This window comes from Heterocephalus glaber, unplaced genomic scaffold, assembly GCF_053883595.1.
Source record: "Heterocephalus glaber isolate CG9 unplaced genomic scaffold, H.glaber_assembly_v1.0 deba00000122, whole genome shotgun sequence".
In the NCBI taxonomy this organism is placed as follows: domain Eukaryota; kingdom Metazoa; phylum Chordata; class Mammalia; order Rodentia; family Bathyergidae; genus Heterocephalus; species Heterocephalus glaber.
The window spans coordinates 17,393,085-17,415,066 of record NW_028258138.1 but is presented as its reverse complement, the minus strand read 5'-3'; the positions used below and the strand labels follow the sequence as shown (position 1 = coordinate 17,415,066).

The window sequence follows — 21,982 nt, the reverse complement described above, 5'->3', positions numbered from 1 at the left end:
ATTAAAATGAGATCATTGGGGTGAGCCTCAACCCAATATAACTGTTGTCCTCATAAGAAGAGAAAATTAAGACACAGATTTGTACATAGGGAAGACCTTTTAAAGATAGAGGAAAAGGCAATCATTTACAAGCCAAGGAGACAGACCCCAGAAGAAACTAACCCTGCTAACAACTTGATCTTGGACTTCCAGCATCCAGAACTGTGAGAAAACAACTTTCTATTGTGTAAGTCACCTGGTCTATGGTGCTGTGTCATGGCAGCTCTTGTAGACTACCACAGAGATGAAAAGGGCCACACAGTGTAGGTCCTTGATAGTCATTTTAAGTATTTTGAGCAGAGTGGGAGCCATTGGGAATTTTTTAGCAGGCACTGGGCTTAATTTGGCTGATATTTTAAAGAGATCACTATAACTCCCGTATTAAAAGTAGTCCATGGGGAGGGAAGGACAGAAGAAAAACCATAGGAAGGTTTTGCCAAAATTCACCTGAAGGTAGGAGGTGATGAGAAGAGAGAAGTTTTGGAATATAATTTGAAGTTAGTGTTGGATAAATTGGAAATGTGATGAATGAGAGAAAAAACATTTAAGGAGCTGAGGATAATCCAAAGCTTGATTATGCCAACTGGAAGAATGGAGTTAACATTCATAAAGATGGCTAAGACTGTAGGAATAGCAGTTTTTAGTGGGGAGGACCAAGTTTAATTTGGACATGTTATGTTTGCAGTTCTTGCTCATCTTTGAGTTTGAGATCTTGTTGGATACATTAATTTGGAATTCAGAGGAGTGGTCAGGGCAAAGACACAGCTAGTACTGAGTGAGGTCGCTTACTGTATAAAGGAAACAAAAAGAGAAAACTTTTGATGGAGGGTACTTGGAAGTTGTGAGGTTGGTTTGATGAGCAGCAATGAACCAAGTCAAGCAAAGAAAGAGCAGCAAGTGAAGTAGGAAGGCAATGAAAGAATGATTTCGAAGACATAACAAGAATATATTTCATGAAGACAGAATGATTACTAGGGTAAGTGCTGCAGATGTATCAAGTAAGATGTGGCCCTCATCCAACTTAGTGACAGAGGAGTCATTGGTAACATCGACCACCAGAGCAGGATCAGGGAGTTGTACGGATGGAAGTATGATGGAAATGGTTCAGGAGAGAATGGGGGAGAGGAATTTGAGTGAGCAAGAATGTTCTTTTAAGGATTTTTTGCTGTAAAGGGGTAAATAAAGTGTGTGGTTCCTAAAGTGGACTACCAAGACCTGTTTTTTTTTTTTTTAAATTACCTTATAGGGCTGGGGAACAATTATTGGAACAATGTCCTAGAGTATGTAAGAGCTTCAAAATAACAAACAAAATACAAGAGGAAGAGCAGTTGATCTTAGATAGGACCAACATCTATAGCTGTGTTGTCTTCTGTAGTAGCCATTAGCTGTATGTGGCTATTTAATTTAAAATGAAGAAATTTAAAATTCAACTGTTTAGTTGTGCTAAAAAATATGACTATAGTAGTAACTACAATACTAGGCAGCACCAACGAAGATTATTTTGACCACCACAGCAACTTCTGTTGGATAGCTCTGGGATGTATAATAAGGGGAGGCAGACATTGGTAGGTCACATATGCAGGTTGCTACGTGGGTGTGGTAGTGAGAGGTTGGCAAGGGTCTTTAAGGATTTCCTCTACTTTCTCATTTACAGAGGAAGCAAGCTCATGGGCTGCATAGGGCTTAGAACTTTGAGGAAAAGTACGTACTACGGTTTAAATGTGCATTGTTCTCTCCAAAACTTATGTTGAAATGTGATTGCCAGTGTGGCACATTTGGGAGGTGGAGTCTTTATAAGGTGATTAGGAGGATTAGTTACCACGAGAGTGGCATTGCTAACGAGCAAGGTCACCCCTCATGTTTTGGTTTTCCAGCTTCTAGCACAATAAGCCCAAATAAGCTTCTTTCCTTTATAAATTAACTATTATTCTTTTTTTTCAGGTATACAATAAATATAAGTTTAATAGTGTAGATCAACAGGGGAAAAGAAATAAGCAGAAGCCAATATTTGATTTTCATCCTTATCACTTTTTCTAGGGTCGCTCTAATGATGTAAATTTACAATTTTCAAGGAAATTCCTATTCCACTCCCATTTTATCATAAATAAATAGAATAGTTTTTCTGTTTGTATGATAAAACAGGAAAGACTGTTACATTTGAATGGAAAGGGCTCTCCATTTGTGACCAGTGTCATACAAAATCACATTCCCATCAGAAAACACAAACATCAAAATCACAAAACTAAAAATACACAGGAGATCAGTACCATTCAATAAATATGCAAGCTACTTCCGTCTCCACCCAAAAGGACCGATACTTCAAAAAACCATAAAGAAAACCCCTGTCTGTTTCCAAGTGACCCGGGTAGAAGAGACAGCAAGATGCTATGCGTGCTACTTTACCCCTCCCCTGGCCCTCACTACTTAGAAAACTGCCTGCTCTCCACAGAGACTGAAATGGGCCTCATTTCTTCTCGGGGGAGAGCAAATTCACAGACACCTTTGGGCAACATCCCCTGTTTCTCAGGAACCCTGCCTCTATACTTAGTTCTGCTTCCAAAGCCTCTTCATATAGTTCTGGGTAGGACTTGGGATCTGTTCCATTACGATGGGTCATATGAACTAGGAGTTTCATCTTGCTGATTTCAGCCTGGGCCCTTGGACCCCACAGGAACTCATAGCAAGCAGGATCACTGTTAGGAATCTGCCAGTACATCAGCTACTCTTCCTGTACTAAATCCTCAGTGATGAATTTCCAGGCTTCCTCAAAATGAATATGCTCAGAGTGAGCTAACATGTCCCATCGTTTCACTTTTTCAGTTAGGTCCTCCTCACTGATACGGTTGCCCTCTATGAAGATTAGAGACAGGACGAATATAATGATGGCGATTTTGAGAATGATTCTTTCATCATCACCATCTAGTATCCCACTGTATGTTCGACCCAAAATGAGGACTAGCTCATATGTATTGCCAGAGTGATTCACTTTCCTCATTTTAATGCCAAACCCCAGATACATGGACTCACAGAGTTCCCAAAAGTTCAGAGGGAAGTTGTTACAGTAATCATGGGGCAGAACATGCAGCATTTCTTTCGTGGTCACCTGCTCCTTCTTTTGATACTTGTGGAGCAGAAACGACACCAACTTACATAACTTGGCATTTAGGAGCACAGTTTGCAGGATGAGAGAAACGTGTGTCCTGCGAGGAACTTGAACCCTCACAGGATTGACTCCTTTGGCTGGAAGCCATGAGGACAGCAAGAATTTGCTGAGGATCAGAAGCCTCCATATCTCCAGCCCTGGGAAATAGAGTGCCGAGCAACAGCAGTTCAGCTGCTCCAAGAATCCAAACCCAGATTTCAAAAAATCACAACTGAGACTTCTCCACTGCACAGTGCAAGGCTAGCAACAGAGGCAGGAATGGCTTTTTCAGAGTCTCAACCTGGAGTGTGGCCTTCTCTCTCACCCTCAGCCACTGAACTTAACCAAACTCCAATTAACTATTATTCTAATACAACCAAAAGTGGACTAAGACAGTACAGGCTATTTCTGGGAGATAGAGATATTGACGGACAATAGAAAAATGGTAAGGCTAATGGAAAACTTTTAAGATCCAGTTTAGGTTAGTAGTCTCTATTATGAGATACCAGTCAACATGCTGTGTTTTTCTCCAGCCATGTTCACTAGCAAGAATGCAATCTTTGAGTGGTGGAAAACTGGAGCTGGTCAAATGAGTGGTTTTCAATCCTGGCTGCACATTGGTTGCAGCCTCTTCCTCAAAGCTAGAAAGTATGATTGAATTTTTTCTGCAGGAAGGGGTGTTGGGAGCAATGCTACATAATTCTAGGGAAAAATCATTTGAGTAGGCCTAGTTCTCCTGCCTACAGGCCAGCTATAACGTTCCAAGACATCATTCCATTTTGGCCTCCAGTCACAACGGAGATCTCAACGATCAGGTGATGCTGTAATGCTCCAGGACAAGACCACACTTGCGGGAGACACCCTGGGAGGAACCAAATCTTCATCTGCATAGTTCCTCCTTGTTCTCAGATTTCTGCTGCCCCCCCCCCCAGTCTTTTGTTACACCTTGTTTATCCCAATGTGAAGTACTGAAATCTACGTATTCATTTGTTACCTTTGTTTCTCCTGATGTACTGAATAAAAGGTGCTGCAAGCTAGGGGTCTTTGTCTTTGCTGCCCAGAGCAGCACTGATCAGATCCAAAGCTCAGCTTCTTCTCAGTCTCATTTTTCTACCTTTCCTGTAATTTGCCGTGTGCTGCCATGGCTTGCAGGAGACTAGGACTTACTACAGAGGTTCTGGTAACGTCCCCTTCCCCTGTTCCCTACAAAGGGTTTTTTTTTGGAGACAGGGTTTCACTATGTAGTTCAGGCTGGACTTGAACTCACTATGTAGCCCAGGCTAGACTCGAACTCCAGGGAATCTCTTGCCTCAGCCTCCCAAGTGCTGGGATTACAGGTGTGAGCCACCACATCTGGCTGTAATTGAACATTTTGAAAATGGGCCTTGGGCATTGATCTATTTAAAATACCCAAGGCAATTCTAACACAGATATGTGTTTGAGAATCACTGAAGTGGAGCAAAACCATGGAGAAAATGTACAGAGAAATGAGGAAAAGGAGAATTTTGCTACTGGAAGACCATGATAACCACCAAGTGCAAAGAAAGGGACTCAGGAGTTGTGGGGGAACAGGAGATGGGATCACACTGAGGGTGCTCAAGGCTGATGGGTGACGAGGAATGCACTGGAAACTCAGAGCTTCTTAGGTAACAAACACAAATTCAGTAGAAGACACAATGACACTTACCATGCCAGTCTAAATCAGCTCAATTAATAGAAACATCATGCCAACTACATCATTGTATACTTTTTCATAACTTCTCTAAAAAGAAAAGAAACAAGAAACTTAATTTTAATAATAATATATTTTAGGTCACCCAACATCTGCAAAAATTTATTTCAACATGTAATCACTGTAACATTTATTAATGAGATCTTTGACATTGTTTTCAGTACTTTCCTTCCAACCTTGGTGAGCATTTTATGGATAATGCTCCTCTCTGTTCCGAGCAGATACATTTCAATTGCTCAGCGGCCACATGTACAGATTAGATGGAGATGGTGAGGATGTAATGTTGTGTAATTTCTATGGGGCTTTCCTCTCAGAATACAAACATACTGTAATATAGCCAATCTTCAATCAGCCAGGTGTGATTACATATAATTATGTTCTTATCTAACCCAATATAGCTTGTCCAGAAAAGCATCATGAGAGCCTTAGTCATATGCTCTGCTGAAGTCCAGATATGCCGTGTCAGCCACATTTCCCTAACAGAGGTTAATCTGTCATGCATTTCCTAGTGAATCCGCGCCAGCTGCAGCTTCCAGAGGTCCCAATCCCTTTTTCTGTGTGTTTGTTTAATAATGTAATCTACACGCTCTCTCTCACTGTGTGCAAGTCATCTTTTCTTATTTCTGACAGTTGAGGTAACTGATTTTGGAAGGTAAAGGAAAATGGGAAAATGGACAATTGCCTGCCATGAAAATGGTAGCAAATGGTAGCAAAACTGTGTTTGATTTATTGGGTTCCAGAATTAAGTAAGCAAAGAAGGATTTGCATTTCTTGGAGCACTCTATGACAAGAAACTGGCCAGTCTACTGTCAAAATGATTTGAAGCTAAATTATCAAAGGGAGGTGGGTGGAGGACAATGTCTACATAAAAGCGCACCAGGACCGGGGATTTAGCTCAGTGGTTCCACCACCTGCCTTGCAAGCACTAGGACCCGAGTTCGATCCCCGGTACCAAAAAAAAAAGCACACCAGGCAAGATGAGGGGAAGTGTGTGAGGAAGAGAGAAGTAAGAGAAAGAGTGCCCTCAGATGTCCTCACGGATGGTAACAGGAAGTCAGGAGAATAAACCTATGTGGACATTTCCCATGTTTATCTAGCAATGCTGGAGAGCAGGGAAAAGGCAATCTGATACAGTATTTCAGCACAGTGAAGTAAATATGGTTTCATAGGTGGCACCATATGTTGGTGCCATGAGACTGACAATTAGAATTAAGGAACCAAAGTGTAGGTCTTTTTCAAAAGAAATTGACCTGTATGCTATTGCTTGCTCAGCTGGAACAAGATTTAAAAACTCTCACTTCACACAGACAATCTGAGTAGCCCCAGAGCTAGGAGACTTCTTCGTCACTGTCCAGGCCATTAGGGTTGGATTTTAAAACAAGATTCTCATGTACTAGAGAATATTGGAGTACTGAATCCTATTGTCTTTTTCAGACATTCTACACTCTATTCTCTCTCTCTCTCTCTCTCTCTCTCTCTCTCTCTCTCTCGCTACTGGGGATTGAATCCAGGTCTCTCACTCAGCCACGTTCTCTGCCTTTTTATTTTATTTTTATTTTGAGACAGGCTCTTGCTAAGACAGCAAGTTGCCCTGGCGGGGTTAGAACTTGTCAACCTCCTGGTTCAGCCCCTCAGAGTGCTAGGATTAATAGGCATGTGCCTGCACATCTGGCTTGTTCCCCCTTTTGCACTTTTTTTTTGTTTTGTTTTTAGTATATGTTTGCAGTACATAAGGGTGTTTGCTTTTTTGAGACAGGGTCTTGCTATGTAGTTCAGTCTGGCCTTGAACTCACTATGTCACCCAGGCTGGCCTTGAACTCACAGTGATGCTCCTGTCTCATCCTCCCAAGTGCTGGATCACAGGAATGCACCACCATCCTGGTTGCAGTACCTAATGATTATATTCATTGTTTGCAGCTGGTACATGTATGTGACACCTCTTAAAAATCTTTTTACATCTCCTTCCCCTTTGCTCCCTCTACTCCTGCCATCTCTTGAACTGGTTTTATGAATCTCTGTCTACTACACTAGATAGAGGACACACATTGTGGACAGACCACAGATACTGTCAGTTAGGCATATGTGTTAGACTGGGTTTATCAGTTTCCTCATAGTGACACTGGGCTGGTTAATAAAGCTTCATCTTTCTTCCTCTGAAAAATGAGAATAATACGGTCTGCTTCCTGGGGTGCTTAGGAGGCTTAGAGATGACATCTGCTAAGTGCCTGGCTTATAATGGGCATTCAACATAGTAAATGTAGCTTGGTGTTGAAAATATGAACTTGGCTTGGATGAAGAGTTTTCGTCTGGTTCGGTTGGTTACTGTATACAACAAAGAAGAGATCACAGTGGGATAGTTGGCCAATGAAGACTGAATCTTAGTGAATTTAGAAATAGGCTGGGACATCTGTAGCAAATGCCTGACATGATTCTTATTAACCTACTAGGAGATTCTGATGGGGAGCCTGCTATCTGAGATGTCTTGGTGTCTGTCTCTCTCTCTCTGTCTCTTCCTCTCTCTTTCAATTTCATTGACATATATTTTACATACCATATGAGCCACTCATTTTAAACATACAGTTCAATAGTTTTAAGTATATTTACAAATACAAGGGGTGATTGTTAAGTACAATGTATGTTTAAATGAAGAAGACTTATTATAATAAAAGACATTGCCAAGATGCGATAAGTGTGTTTGAAGCAAGGGGGATATTTTGAGTATCTTCCTGGGGATATATGTTAATGTGTCTTTTATTAAAAATGTTTTAAAATTTAAATATTTACTGTATACTTGATCACTTTGTGCAATCATCAATATAGTCAATTTTAGAACATTTTCATCACCTCAGAAAAAAATCCCCCTTCTTTGTCATCCTCTTATCCCTAAGCAACTACTAATCTACTGTCTATCTCTGTATGTGTCTGTGTTCTGAACATAATTTCATATAAATGGAGCCCTATATTGTGTGATCTTTTGTGATGGCGTCTTCCACTTAGCTTAAAGTTTCCAAGGTTCATCTATGTTGTAACACACATTAGTGTATCATTCCTTTTGTGAGCAAATAGTATTCCTTTGTATTTTAAAACCCTATTATTCATCAGTTTATGAAAATTTGGGTTGTTTCCATCTTTTGGTTATTATGAATAATACTACTATAAGTATTTGTGCACAGGGTTTTGGGTGGAGTTGAAAGAAAATTTCTGTTAAGTATATGTCTAGGAGTGGTTTTGGCCTTTGCTCAATTAACCTATCACTTGCAAGATCCAGACTTAGTGATCCTACCTCCATTTCCCTCAAACATTTCCTGTAAGAATCCTGAGTTTTCTAAATGTTATTCACTGTCAAAAGTGGTTGAGAACTTACTGCCTATCAGGTGCTGTTCCAGGCACTTGGTAGTTTTGGGATCAAGCTGAGTTTCAGACTCTCAGGTCTAACTAGAATTTGACAGCAGGGTGACTACTGGTAGCAGATCTAATTATAAGCTACCTTGTGGGACAGTATGATATAGAAGAGATTTTTCCCAACCCATTTTGGAATTTGGAACCTGAAGAAAGGCACATAAAAAAATAGAAATAGGTAGTAAGTGGAGGTGAAGAGGGGCTGGCATGATTCCCAGACAAGGGGAGAGTTAGCAGAGACATAGATTGTATGAAAAATAGCCCTGTACAAATAGTTGTATTGCCAGATCATGAAGCTTCTGGGCTTAAGAATTTTCAAAGAAAAGTAAACACAACTGCTTAATGTAAACCCATCAGGGGAATAATGGTTAAGACAAGAAAGATTATGCAATGATTTAAACTGCTCTCTGGATAGCTGTGTGACATCAGGCAAGCCATTAACTTCTCTGTGCCTCATTTATCATCAGACGCTAAGTAGGAATTAAGCATCACAAGCACTTGTTTTCCAAAGCAACACACACACTGCTAAAAAACAAAAAGCCTAGAAAACTTTCTAATAGTGTTCCAGATGCAGCTAAATCTTGAGCACATAAGACTACATATGATAAAGGAGTAGGGCATACTTTAGATTCCAGATTAAAGTGAAGACTTTTTAAAAAGGAAATAAAAGAATTTCAAACTGGCTGGAAATTGAGTTCTAGCTTTGCCAGCCACTCAGGTCCTAGCCCAAACCCCAGGTTCAAGTCTGCACTTATCCTTTCTTTCCTCCACCCTTCATGATTCATGAACAGGGTGCACCTTCTATGTAACCGCAACTCCTCCCAAATAGTTGTTTTGGAACATTCACTGTGCTCTAAGCTTGTGATTGTTCTGAGCCAATGGAGCCATCCAATACTACGAATTTCTTCACAGATACTGTGGTTCCTATGTACTCTTGTGAAACTTGGCTCTTTCCCGGTGTTTAAGTTCATAGAGGATGCTCCATGGGGGCTTCATCACACGTTATTCCTAGAAGAATGTCGTCAGTACTCCTAAGTTCCTTTCTTCCTTTAGGAAAATGAGGCACCTTCCTCTTTAGTCTGCATTGACTGCCTGTGGCTCATGACAGCCATATTAGAAGCAAACAGGAGCATGATATTCCCAGTAACGTAGCAACCTTTCATGCTTTTGTTTGTTTGTTCTGCAATCCTGGAGATCAAACCAAGGGCCTCACCCATACTAGACAAATACTCTACCACTGAGCCACAGTCCCAGGAGCAGCAACTCTGTATGCTGGGTGTCCACCCTCCAGAGCTTTTGCTCTTACTATCTATTCATGTGGTGGTAAAGAGACAAGGAAGATCAGGGGCTACCTTCATGACCATTGTCCCTACATGACTGGCTAAGTAAAAAATGGACACAAGTGTGGGGGAAAACGGGGAAAGGATAGAAGGGAATGGGATTAATATGATAAAATGGAAAAATAGGAACAAAATCTTTGTAAATAGGAATGGAGGGGTTGAAAGGAGGGCTGGGCAAGGGTGAAAAATAAGAACCAAGAGAGACTATGTAAAGGTGCAAATTTCCAATGATGAATGTCATTATATTGTACACCTAAAATGTACCAATGATTAGACTGAATAATCGATAATGCAAAATAGGAAGAAAAGGTCCAAAGGGGTAGGGGTAGTGGGAGGGGCAGGGGAAAGGAAAGAAGGGGAAGGAAAAATGATGAGTAATGGAAAAAATGGAAATAAAGTCTTTGTAAATAGGGAAGGGTGGAGGGGGTGAAGGGAGGGCTAGGAATGGGGAAACAATAAGAATCAAGATGCATTATGTAAAGGTACAATTCCCAATGAGAAATGTAATTGTGTTGTATACCTAAAATGGAACAATAAAAGAATTTAATTTAAAAAAAAAGATATGGCTGTTTCTGATTTTCCCATTCACTTGGAAGTTGTCTTGCATCTTTAATAGTCATCCTCAGGGGCCGGGGATTTAGCTCAATGGTTCCACCATCTGCCTCGAAAGCGGAAGGACCAGAGTTCGATCCCCGGTACCAAAAAAAAAAAAAAAAGTCATCCTCATGCATGCACAACACCCAATCTATGGAAGGATACATGAGGGAGTCTACAAGACACTAAATGTAAGGGGCATAGAAAATAAAAACAGGTTTAAATTAAATAGCTAAAAATCTATGTCCCCAAGTTGCTCTAAGATCACATAGCAGTGACAGGGCAACTTCTGTCTGTGCAGGACAATCTGTTGCTGACTTATGTGGCACGAAATTTAGCTGAATTACCACCACTGTAATATAAAATGTGGGTGTTGTCATTGATGGAATGTGATTTCCATAACTGAATTCATGAGACAAGGCAGTGCTTCAAATGTAAGTTTTTATTCCAAGGATCAGTTAAGCATTCTGTTTTTATCTCTTCATAATTCTTTACTTGTCAGTTATGGGACACCAAAATGTCTGCAGTTTTGTGGTTTTAAATAATGTATTTTACATATTGACAATATGATTAATAGAGATACGTGTGTATATATGTGTGCATGTATAAATGAGTTTATATATATAATAAAATGAAGTCAGTAAAACTGGATTATCAATCTGTAGGAAATTCTACTTGTTTTTGGAACATCAAGCCTCAAAATAAAGCCCTTCTAGCAAGCATGTGCATCCACCTCCCAAATGCTGCGAGAGTGAGAAGCTAAAGCTCCCAGCCAGCCCACTTGCAGAGCAGTTGTTTTCAGTAAAGGGGGTCACCTCACTCGGAGTCACATATCCCCCAACCACAGGGAGCATGGCTGACGATTAGTATGGAAGTCCTGCCCCTTTCTTTAAAGTGGGACACTTTTTGAAGGGTCACTTCTCCCAAAACTTCCCATGGGATCACACTAAGGCTAGACTGCAGCTAAAGTTGTATCTTCACTTCACTTCTTTCCCTGCCCTCTCCTGCTCCCCTCAGATCCCTACATGTTTCTTCTGAAACACTGCCTCCATAAACCACTTATGTAAGAATCCCTGTGTAAGGCGCAGCCCCTGGACTACCCCAGCTAACAGTGTAGGTGAAAATATCCATTAGTTCTTGTCTTAGTCCAGTCCCTGGTGTCATAGTGGAATACCTGGCTCTGGGAAATTTATGATGATCAGAAGCTTATTAATTCATGGCGCTGCAGGCTGAGAAGTCAAGTATGGTGCTGGACCCCAGGGAGGGCTTTTTGTATTTCCTCATCTCAGAGGAAGAGATGGTCAAGCAACTCACTTTTATAAGAAACCATTCTTGCAGTAATGACATTAATCACCTAGTCCCCTTTCAGTGGTTGTACCTCTTAATACTGCCACAATGGCAATTAAATTCCAATGGGGAGAACATTCAAACCACAGCCATCCCAAATGAGGACAAATATTGAAAAAAGACCACAATAAAATGATACATATCAGTTTTAGAAAATGTCATTGATTTGCAAAGTAGCAATGAGGATGGATTTAAATATAAATAAATATGCATAGATGTTTGGAAATGTGGACATATAATGACAAATAATAGTACATAATTCCTAATACTCAAGAAAAGAAACAGACAGACGAAGTTCACTCATAGATACCTCCTGTCAACACAAATGATGTTGAACTTATGTTTAATGACAATGACCTTGTCGGCTACATTCCATTTGACATTTACGGAAAGATGTGTGATAATAGGATTGAAGAAATCATTAGCATTATGAATCATGCAAAAACAGAATCTTTAACACATTTTATTGAGTGTGAACAAAAATCTGTTGGTTTGGAGAGGACAAAGATTGCAAATGTTTTAAATTGGGCTCTCAAAGGATGAGGAAAATTAAATAATCACATTTTACCCCAGTTGATCAAAGGATGGAAAGTGCATCTCCGTGGACATTTTGTACTCAGGTGTTCAGGAGGCCCAGAGGAGATTGCAGAGAAGCGCAGCACAGTGCATGACGATGAGCATAAAGGAAAGGACAAATGCTGAGTCAGACACTGGACAAGAAGCTCTGCTCTGGTTTTTCAAAAGAAAAGGACCAGACGTTTGAGATTGAAGTTCATTCATTTATTGACTCAACCAATATTTAGAGAGCACCTCTTATGTGCTGTGTCTTGTGCTCGCTGCTGTGGTTACAGACAGGAAAAGGAAAGAGTCGGTTCCCGAGTGGAGTCTGCTATATTGTGCTCGTTCTGATTTTATTTCTTCTCTTTTTGCCAATCATTTCAAGGGTTTATAGGCTCTGTCTACATTTATATGTTTTCCTAGGGATTTCAAATATTTTAAAATGGCAAAGTCTTTCCTGATTGCTTTAAACTGTTCAGTTATTTCGTATTCCAGAACTGTCACGAGGAAAAACGGATCTTTATACCCACAAAGAACAAAACAAAACAAAGAAAAACCCTACTCTCCGCAGTTATGGTAAATTAACGTGTGAATATTTAAAATTAAATATTCTGTATTTTGTTTTCCCTGAAAAATTAAACTGCCACTTATACCTCTAAGATTCCTTTGCTTAGTATTAATATTCAAGTTGTAAAATTTGTCAAGATTCTTAAGCACAGGAACATGTGAGCAATTAGACTAGGCCTTCCACTGGAGGGTTCAGTCTTGATTTATTTCTTCTTTTCAGTCCCTAGCCCATTAGTATTTCAGTAACCATAGTGACTAGTAATTGTGAATACCTTTTTATTACATCCTCCTTGTCACAACCTTGGGGATTTTTTATTTTATTAAAAATCAAATAAATAAATTAAATATATTATTAGTGTATATTGCTTTGCTAAGTACAGCAGTTGGGATTCTAGGCAAGTACGGGACAGGAATTTATTCTATTGTGCTAATATGGCTTACTACATTTTGATTAATATTTTGACTATATTCTAAGATGAATTGATAAGAATAAATTTCCCAAAAACTTTAAAGAAAATTCTTTATGAGAGTTCTCTCACTTGTTAACGAAAGTGTCATGAGGATTTTGTATCTGACTCTTGTATTTTGTATCTATTTATAGAAATATGTAAATGAAACTGTGACAATGAAAACCAGGTCTTGAAATTTCCATAAGTATCTTCCTTTTTATAAAACCACACTAACTGCAAAGATCCTCACACCATTGTTCAAACAAATTCTTCATATAAATTCTCTTTATCACTGAAATTTTACCAGTAGGTTTGTGCTTGTGTCAACTTAAAGCCTGTAGAAATTCTCAGAATTGATTATTTAAAAAAAAAACATTTGTATCAAGTGAACTTTTTATACAAAAGTTAAATACCTAATTAAAAAGAAAAGTAGCATCCATCATTGCCAAAGAGTTCTTCATTTTCAGTACTCTGTCCCTAAAAAAGTTTACTTACGAGGAACTAATTTTATTACTTAACAAACTTCTCTTCATTTCACTATATTGTTAAAAGCTTATATTTTGCAAATAATTAATTTAATGAGACAATGTGCATAAATTATATACATCGAAAAATATTAAAAATTCAAATAGTTATACCTCAATTCATAGCTCATTTGTTCTAAATCAATACTTATATTTTAAATTGTTAACTTATAAGAAAAGCCTTAATAAGTAAAATAATTTAGAAGCATCTTGAAGTAGCAAATGTATATTCAGTATAAATTCTACATTTCATAGATTCTATTCACTGCTTTTATAATACATACATTTCTATACATCTAGCTTCATTGGTGTGTTATAGGCTGAATTTTTAACATGATTCATTTTACTGGAGTTGATCCTCAGTGTGTATATCCAAAGACAAACACAGAGATGGTTGAAATTTAGCAAACTTTTATCACTGTCACTAAAGAATTTTCTAAGCAGGAGCAAAACTAGAACCATATATTGAAACAAAGCAAAGATAATGTGTGCTCATAGTAGATAATTTCTCCATTATTTTGTAGAAATTTTCTAAAATATTGAGATGACATATTGACTATTTGCTGACAGTTTTATGAGGTAATAAAAACTGCTAGGCCATATGAAAAAGTGCAAAGAAATTAAAGTTGGTTATTTGCAATTTAATTAAGACAATGACTGGGTTGTATCTTAGTTACTTTTCTTGTTGCTGAGACAAAATACTCAACACCCATAGTTAAAGGAGGAAAGGTTTATTTTACCTCACAGTTTGTAGGGGTTTCAGTCTATAGTTAGCTGGCTTCAGGATAGGACAGCATGGCAGAGGGACATGGCCATACATAAACAGTCCATGGCAGTGTAGGCAGGAGGCAGCAAAATCTTCCTTTCCTCTTTCCCTTTATATTCTACCATGGCTATAAACCCACTTGTTGGGGCCACCCACACCCAGGGTGGGTCCTTCCCATTATCCACAACCAGAACTATGCTAAACCAATCAGTGCACTCATTTAGTTATCACACACCCTTAATCCATAATCACACACCTTAGATCCAACCACCTCTGAAAAGCTCCACCAATGAGCACACAAAGCTTTGAGGGGACATCTGGATAGAGGCCATAAGAGGTTGCAAATGAAAAAGATAAGTTCAACTGATTATGAGGAATTGTTTTGGATGGTACCTTAGTTATATGTAAGTGGAAACAGATATACTGAAGCTAAGTGTTTGTATTCAAAGATACAGATTGTGGCAGAGCTGGATCCAAACTCTTGTCCAGTCTTCTTTCCCATACAACATTGCCTCTTATGAACAGAAGGACATGTGCTAGTTAATTGTAATTGCTGAAGAAAAAGCAATTGAAAAACTGGTGAACAGTAATCACATATGGACTGAAATAACATTAGTATAATCAGGACTATTCGGAGGAGGAAACACCATTTTGGAACATCCTTCTCCACTTTGGCAAGCTGGAAAGACAATCTGCAACTTTATTTTTACCAATTATCAGTCACTTGTATAATGAGACAAATGTTTCCAGTGAAATGTAATTATTAAATCAAATACATTTTTTAAAAAGTTTATACACCTTTAAATCTCATTGTACAAAGGAAAGGGGTTATGTTTTCTTCAGGCATGAAATTCTCTCATTTTTCTTGATCTGAAGTGGGACCAGCTTGTTTCACATATTTGTATGGAAACATTCATGGAGGGAGTGGGAATTTAACAGATTTAAGTTTGCTATTCTGTGAAGCTAACTATAACTGTAGTCTATGAAAGATTTCCCCAGCTTCTGTTTGGTGTGACTTGGGGGATGGATAATAACTGAATCAAATTTAATTTGTTCAATTCCTCTCCACTCTGTTTGTTATTTCTCATAGGATAACCAGTTTGTTTTATTCTAAGTTTTATATAAGTCTTAGAATAAGTTTGTCATTTAAGGTGTGGTTGTCTTGCAAACTTTAAATATTTGTTTCATTTTATGAGAGTTAAATTCATGTATTTTTAGAGCCAGGGATGTGGCTCATTGGTACAACACCTGTGTAGCATATATGAAGCTCTGGGTTCAATCCCCAGTACCTCAAAATAAATGAATGAAACAATCATAAAATTATAACTAGTTGGAAGAAAGTAAAAAGAACGTTTGTTCTCCTCCATCCATTTGAAAGCAAATTGTGAACATGATCCTCCATGGCCCCAGGATATTTTATTACTAATGAAGACAACCTAGCATATAACCAAGATGTAACCATTGAAATTAGGGAATTAACACTGATGCATTACTCCAAGTTCACTAGTTGTCCAAATTATGTCCTTTATAATAGAAGGATCCATTTTAGAATCATATGCTGCATTTTGTTGCCACTTCTCTTAGGTTTAAGGAGGTTTCCAATTTTTCCTTGAATTTCTTAAATTTGACACTAATTTTATTTCATGATTAAATGCATTCATCTTTGGCAGGAACATCACTGAAGTGATGCTGCTTTCTCTATTACATCCTGTCTGTGGTATATGATTGTGACTTATTTAATCACTGACTTTGATAAGTGGGTTAAGGTGGCACCTGCCAGGTTTCTTCAGAGTCAAGTTTACTCTTTCTCCTCAGTAAATAATGAGTGTTTTAGAATGAGGTACTTTAAAGCTGTGCAAACATCTCATTCTTCTTCAAAGTTGTCATTATTTGTTCATAGCATTATAAACATGTGGCCTACTATTTCATTTAATGGAATAAAATCCACCATGATCATTATTTATTTTTAATGCTCAAATTATTGCTGTAGGAGTCAATTCATTTGCTTCTATATAATGTTTTGACATGTCTCCATTATTCTTTGAGTATTTCCTCACTATCTGGGATAACAAAACATCCTAGGCTCATTTCATAGTTTTCTCAGTCCTTCCTGCAATTGATCATTTTGCTAAGGAGTCCTGCTAACCTTTTGCGAGAATAGTATCTAGAAACCAAGACATGGGATGCTAAATATGCTTATTGGTGTCAGGGTATCACAGATTGCCTCAGGATAAAAACTGAGTAATATATGACCATATGCACATACACACTCATATATTTATTTCTCACATATGGAGTATACTTATATCTATTGAAATCCATGAATTCATACTAGTTCCCTGAGTTTCAATCCAACACCATTGAGTTCATTGTATTTTTCTCCCACTTCAAAACTTGTAGCCCTTTTCTCTGATAGTGAGAAACCTGGCTTGAATTATACTGAAAAAATTTAAATGCCCAGCCCCTGCATGTAACCGGGCTTCTATTACTACTCTATTCCTTGTTTTGTGTGGATGCTTGCTTGTGCTGCTTGGCCTCTGATACCTGTGGCAGACCACCTCCCACGAGGACACCCTTTCGCTCTTCTCAGTTTGGACCTCCACTCCAGGTAGCCTTCTCACATGGACGTCTTTGTCCTTGTCCAAAGTTTCTAATACCCGAAGCTGGACCATTCAGCTTCCTCATGTCCTTATTTCTGCTGGCACAGAAGGCAAGGGAACAACAACTCATTAGATTTTAAAATGAAATGCCAAACTTCTAAATATTTAAATGATTCAATATATTATTAAAATATATTGATGGTATACTTCTGGAATCTTTTTTGGTATCAGTTTATAAAGAGTGCTGGATGAAAAATAACTGTCACCAGGCCAAATTAATTGTAGCATTGTTGAAGAGTTTTGATTGAAGGCTAAAAGGTGGTGGGAAAGAGCAACTGGTACAATTTCAGCCAAAGACAAAGTTTTAGTACCCATTTTCATCCTTTCATCAGAATTCCTTTAATGATACTTTTGTTTGTTATAGTTCATTTTTCATTTCATTGCCATAGAGAAATGGTCCTGGATTTTGAGAATGCAAAGGATTGATCTTGCAATGTTAAAGCTTTTAAATATTATTATCTTGCAGATGTTAAATCATTTTAAGTCATTTGTTATTACTTTACTAAATAACAGAGTACCATGCATTTTACATGAAGAATGGGGGAATCCATTTCCTCAGACTAACACTGTTAGTAAGAGAGAAACATAGCATGATGGTTAATCTGGGAGTGAACCTTACTGGATTAAAGAATAGATAGCTTTTAAGCCATCATTTCTGGGTGCGTCTATTAAGGCATTTCTGCGGGAGACTGGCCTGTGTATTGGTGAACTGAGTGGGGAAGCTCTGTCTGCAGTGTGGCCAGGCACTATTAAAAAAGATAAGGGCCCAGCAAGAACAAACAAGCATAGGAAAAGTTAACTTGTTCTCTCTCTCTTTTTCTGGGGAGGTACTGGGGATCGAACTCAGGACCTTGTGCTTGTGAGGCAGGTGGAGGAACCACTGAGCTAAACCCTGGCCTGCTCTTTGTCTTTTCTGAAGCTAGGACATGCTTCTGCTTTTGGACATTAAGGTTCTAGGTTCTCCAGCCCTCGGGCTCTGAGGCTTGCACTAGCAGCCCCCTGAATTCTCCTTTGGGCTTAAGCTGAGTTATACCATTGGCTTCCCCAGTTCTGAGGCCTTCAGACTTGGATTGAACCACACTACTGGCTTCCCTGGGTCAACAACTCTCAAATGGCCTACTATTGGATTTCTATGCCTCCAAGATCAGGTGAGCCAATTTCCCTAGTAAATCTTTCTTCTCTCCTTTTCCCTCTCCTCCTCCTAATACACATAGCAAAGTTAAAATTAACATCAAACTATGGAAGTAGGTCGTGGTTTGTTTGGGTGGAATCATGGGAGCATTTATTTAGGACTTCAGAGCTAATATTGTACTTTGATGTCTAAGCTTGATTGTGATGACTTGATTGGCTCAAGAGCCACTCAGGGAATTGGTGGAGCACACTTCTTAGTGTGTCTGGGTGGTTTATGGAGGCATCACTTTGGGTAGTATATCCGGTCTCTTGCCCCTTCCTTTCTGCTGCTCCTCTGCTCTGCTTCCCAGCTGCCATGAACTAAATATCTGCTCCAGCACACCATTCTGCCCTAATGCTTGTGCCTTGGAGCCTGCTGGCCATGTACTGAATATCCTGAAACCATGAACTAAAATTAAACCTCTCTTCCTTTAAATTGTGGATGTTGAGTATTGTGTCCCAGCAATAGGAAAGCTGACTGATAGATCTAACATCTCATGTCTCTGATCAATGCTACTCTTTCCCATGCATCAACATGTATTTAAGATTTGCTGTAGTCTATTGGCTGAATGCAGAATGCCCTCAATGTGATAGATTCTAACATGTCTCAAAGAATCTTTGCAGCCTAGTTTTTGCAGTATTTTTTTTTCAACTTCACCTTTGAGGGATTTTTTATTTTATGAGTCATTGATTTGCTAGATCAGGATGAGTCCTTTAAAGCTATTGTGTCTTATCAGGTTGCTGAAGTTGCTTCGCATGTTCAGTAAAACTTCTTTCTTGGAGTGCAGACACCTGAGATATAACCAGCATTTCTCCAAGATAAGCCCTTGTTGCTTCATGTTCCTTTTCATTCCATGAAAGAGAGACCTCACTTTTTGACTCTGAGAAGCTCTGTTGAGAAGTGCACTTCAGTTTCACTTTGTTGAATACTTTAAGTGATTTTTATAGAGGAATTTTTCATGGAAAGATTAATACTTATGGGACCAACAGTTTACAGTATTATTGAACTTGGAGCTGGAAGTCCTAGATTTGAATGCTGACACTGCCAGTTACTAGCAGCGTGACCTCAGTTTCCTCATTTGTATAATAGGGTATTATCATTGTCTCACAAAAATTTTTAAGTTTAAATTAAAAAATTAAGTTAAGATCATTTTGAAATTTGAAAGTACTACTTTATTCTTTTTCTCAATTTACCTTAAATTTTAAGACCACAGGTCTGATACATAAACATCTTGTAGTGGAAATCGAAGCTACCCCCACCATCAAGTGCCAATTTCTTTGGGACCAACAAGATGGCAGAACCAGTCCCAGGATAATGGTCAGTAAGACCACAGCCTGACAGGGTCACTAGCTGTGCAAGTGCCCTCCATCCCTGCCTTTGTTCCTTCCATATAAAATCCCAAAGCTGCTGTTAAAGTCTTGAAGACAGATTTCAGGTCATCAGATTTCTCTATTTTCCCTGGCGTGGCCACATCAAGAAGAAATTTGGTGCCAGCTTTCATTAGAAGTCATTTCTTGTTGAGCCTAATGGGATGAGTGGCTAGGCCTGGTCAGGTGTTCAGCAAAGTCTCCAGAAACACATATAGATAGGTTTATGAAATCAGCATACAGCACCCCAAAATACACCTCTTTGGCAGAGAGATTACTTTAAGTGATTATTTTGAGAAACTACAGATGCTGTAGAAGCTCTGAAAACACATAAATTTTATCTATGTATAAAGGAAATTTACATCTATAAAGGAAACCACCATTTGTAAAGGTATCTGTCTTTATCAGAATGAAGAAGACTAAATCATTAGACTCTTATCAATGGAGAAGGCACTGTTTTAAATTTTCATACAAACGTTTCCCTTCTTTTCTATGCTTTCACTACTCACCTCTTTATTATTGGCCACCCTTCCAGAACATAATAAGTTAAGAGACCTCCTAGAAATTTATTTATTTCTCTGGGTATCTCCCATATGTTGTGAGGTACACATGTCATTAAACTTCTGGGTTTTTTTCCTTGTTAATCTGACTTCTGTTACAGGAGTCCTGCCCAACTAAGAACTGTGAAAGGTAGAGATAAAATTATTTTTTCTTCCCCTACAGTTAAAAGTGAGATTTAAAATTTTTTTCCAGTATTACTCAGAGGAGAGAAACTTGTGATTCTCTCCATTAATGTTGAGTATCTAAATTGTTATATTTCTGTAATGGCTGTAGTCTAACAAGCTATTTTGGTTTGAAGAAGGCAGTTTTTAGAAACACAGTGCCATATGTTCCAATCTGAAGTTCATTAAGCAACGACTGATCTGTAATTTGATGTCCCAGAGGGACTTTCCCTCAGGAAGTAAAAGTCCTGTGCAAATGGCCCCTTTTCAGATAAAGTTCCTAATGTATGGAATAGCATATGGGAATTCAAGTTGGAGGCAGTGTATTGGAGCCTGATTGTCATGTACCAAATGCTTATCTGAGAGAAAGCCAAAGAGTTGTAAATTGAAGGGTTATTAAGGTAATAATTTACCGGAAAATTTAAATGGTCATCAACAGTTATTTACATTCCTCATTTTGCAGAAGCTAATAGAAATTAATAATGTGACTAATGCTAAATAGTTTGTGAGTAGACAGGCTGGGACTATTCAAACTGGAACTCAGTTCAATACTTTGCAGTGTCATCATATGTAGCATGCATTTTTGATTTGCATAATCAATATTTCACTTTTGCCTCATGCAGGGTCACCTGTTTAAGTACACAGTGATGTACTTCTTGACCTTTAGAATTTTAAATTACCAAGCTCAGTGAAATCCCCAAGACACCTCTAAAAACTTGTGGAAAGGCATATGAATGCAGGCATTTGAGTGTTTTGAATACTAAAAACCAAAACCAATAGAGGTAAATGACAAGCAGCATCATTTAAAAAGAATATCTTAACAGCTGGCTGAATAAATCAGACAAAGTTGTAGCTTAACTTTCACTTGTCTCTGGAACTTTTCTTCCTGGAAGTGAGGTACTCCTTGGGCGAAAGAGGATTAACATGGAAACATGTTTACCTCTTGTCACCTCTAGAAATTGAATGCTGCATAGGTATTCAATGTGTCACACACAGATCAGAGGTAAACCTTTGAACTCAAGCAGGCATGTGGTGTTAGGCCCAGACAGCTGCAACCTGACCATATCACATCAGGCTAGGCACAGTCCACTTCTGTGAAGAAATTTCTGCCGTAGATAGAATTACAGTCTCTGAAATGAGATTTCATGAAGTTGTATTAGAAATACAGCTTATATTTTTGTTTCTGGGGACATGAAATTTCCACTGTTGCCTCCTGTGTATAAGTAGCCTCAGGCCAGTATTTCCCTATGGCTAGCATTTCCCAATCTACTTGGAAACAAGATAAAATCTTACCTGGAACTGAACTCAAGGCCTTGCATGTGCTAGGCAAGCACTTTACTACTGAGCTATTCCTCCAGTCTTTATTTTCCTTTTGACAGCTTCTGTTGATCACTCAGTTTTGGGAATCATCCTTCTCAGATACTGCATAGGGGAGGACACAGCCTCTCTTGAGATCCTCTGGATCTTCTGGGTTTTGGGATATGGTCTGTGTTAGGTGTGATCCCAAGGGCTAAGGAGACCTTTTACCGTATTCAGAGCAGCAATACACACCCCTGAGAGCTCACTGTGCCCTTTGCTCAAAGGAAAATACTAACAGTTAACTGT

The 21,982-nt window shown here is 38.7% G+C and overlaps 1 protein-coding gene across 1 annotated transcript in view; it reads right to left on the bottom strand.

Annotated features, from left to right (window-relative positions):
- Positions 1-2,758: 2,758 nt before the first annotated feature.
- Positions 2,759-21,982, bottom strand: part of LOC147830363 (melanoma-associated antigen 10-like) — a 38,661-nt gene continuing 19,437 nt past the window's right edge. Inside the window, exon 2 of the mRNA XM_087207432.1 lies at positions 2,759-3,339. Coding sequence (XP_087063558.1) covers positions 2,759-3,339 — 581 coding nt within the window. The remainder of the gene's footprint in view (positions 3,340-21,982) is intronic.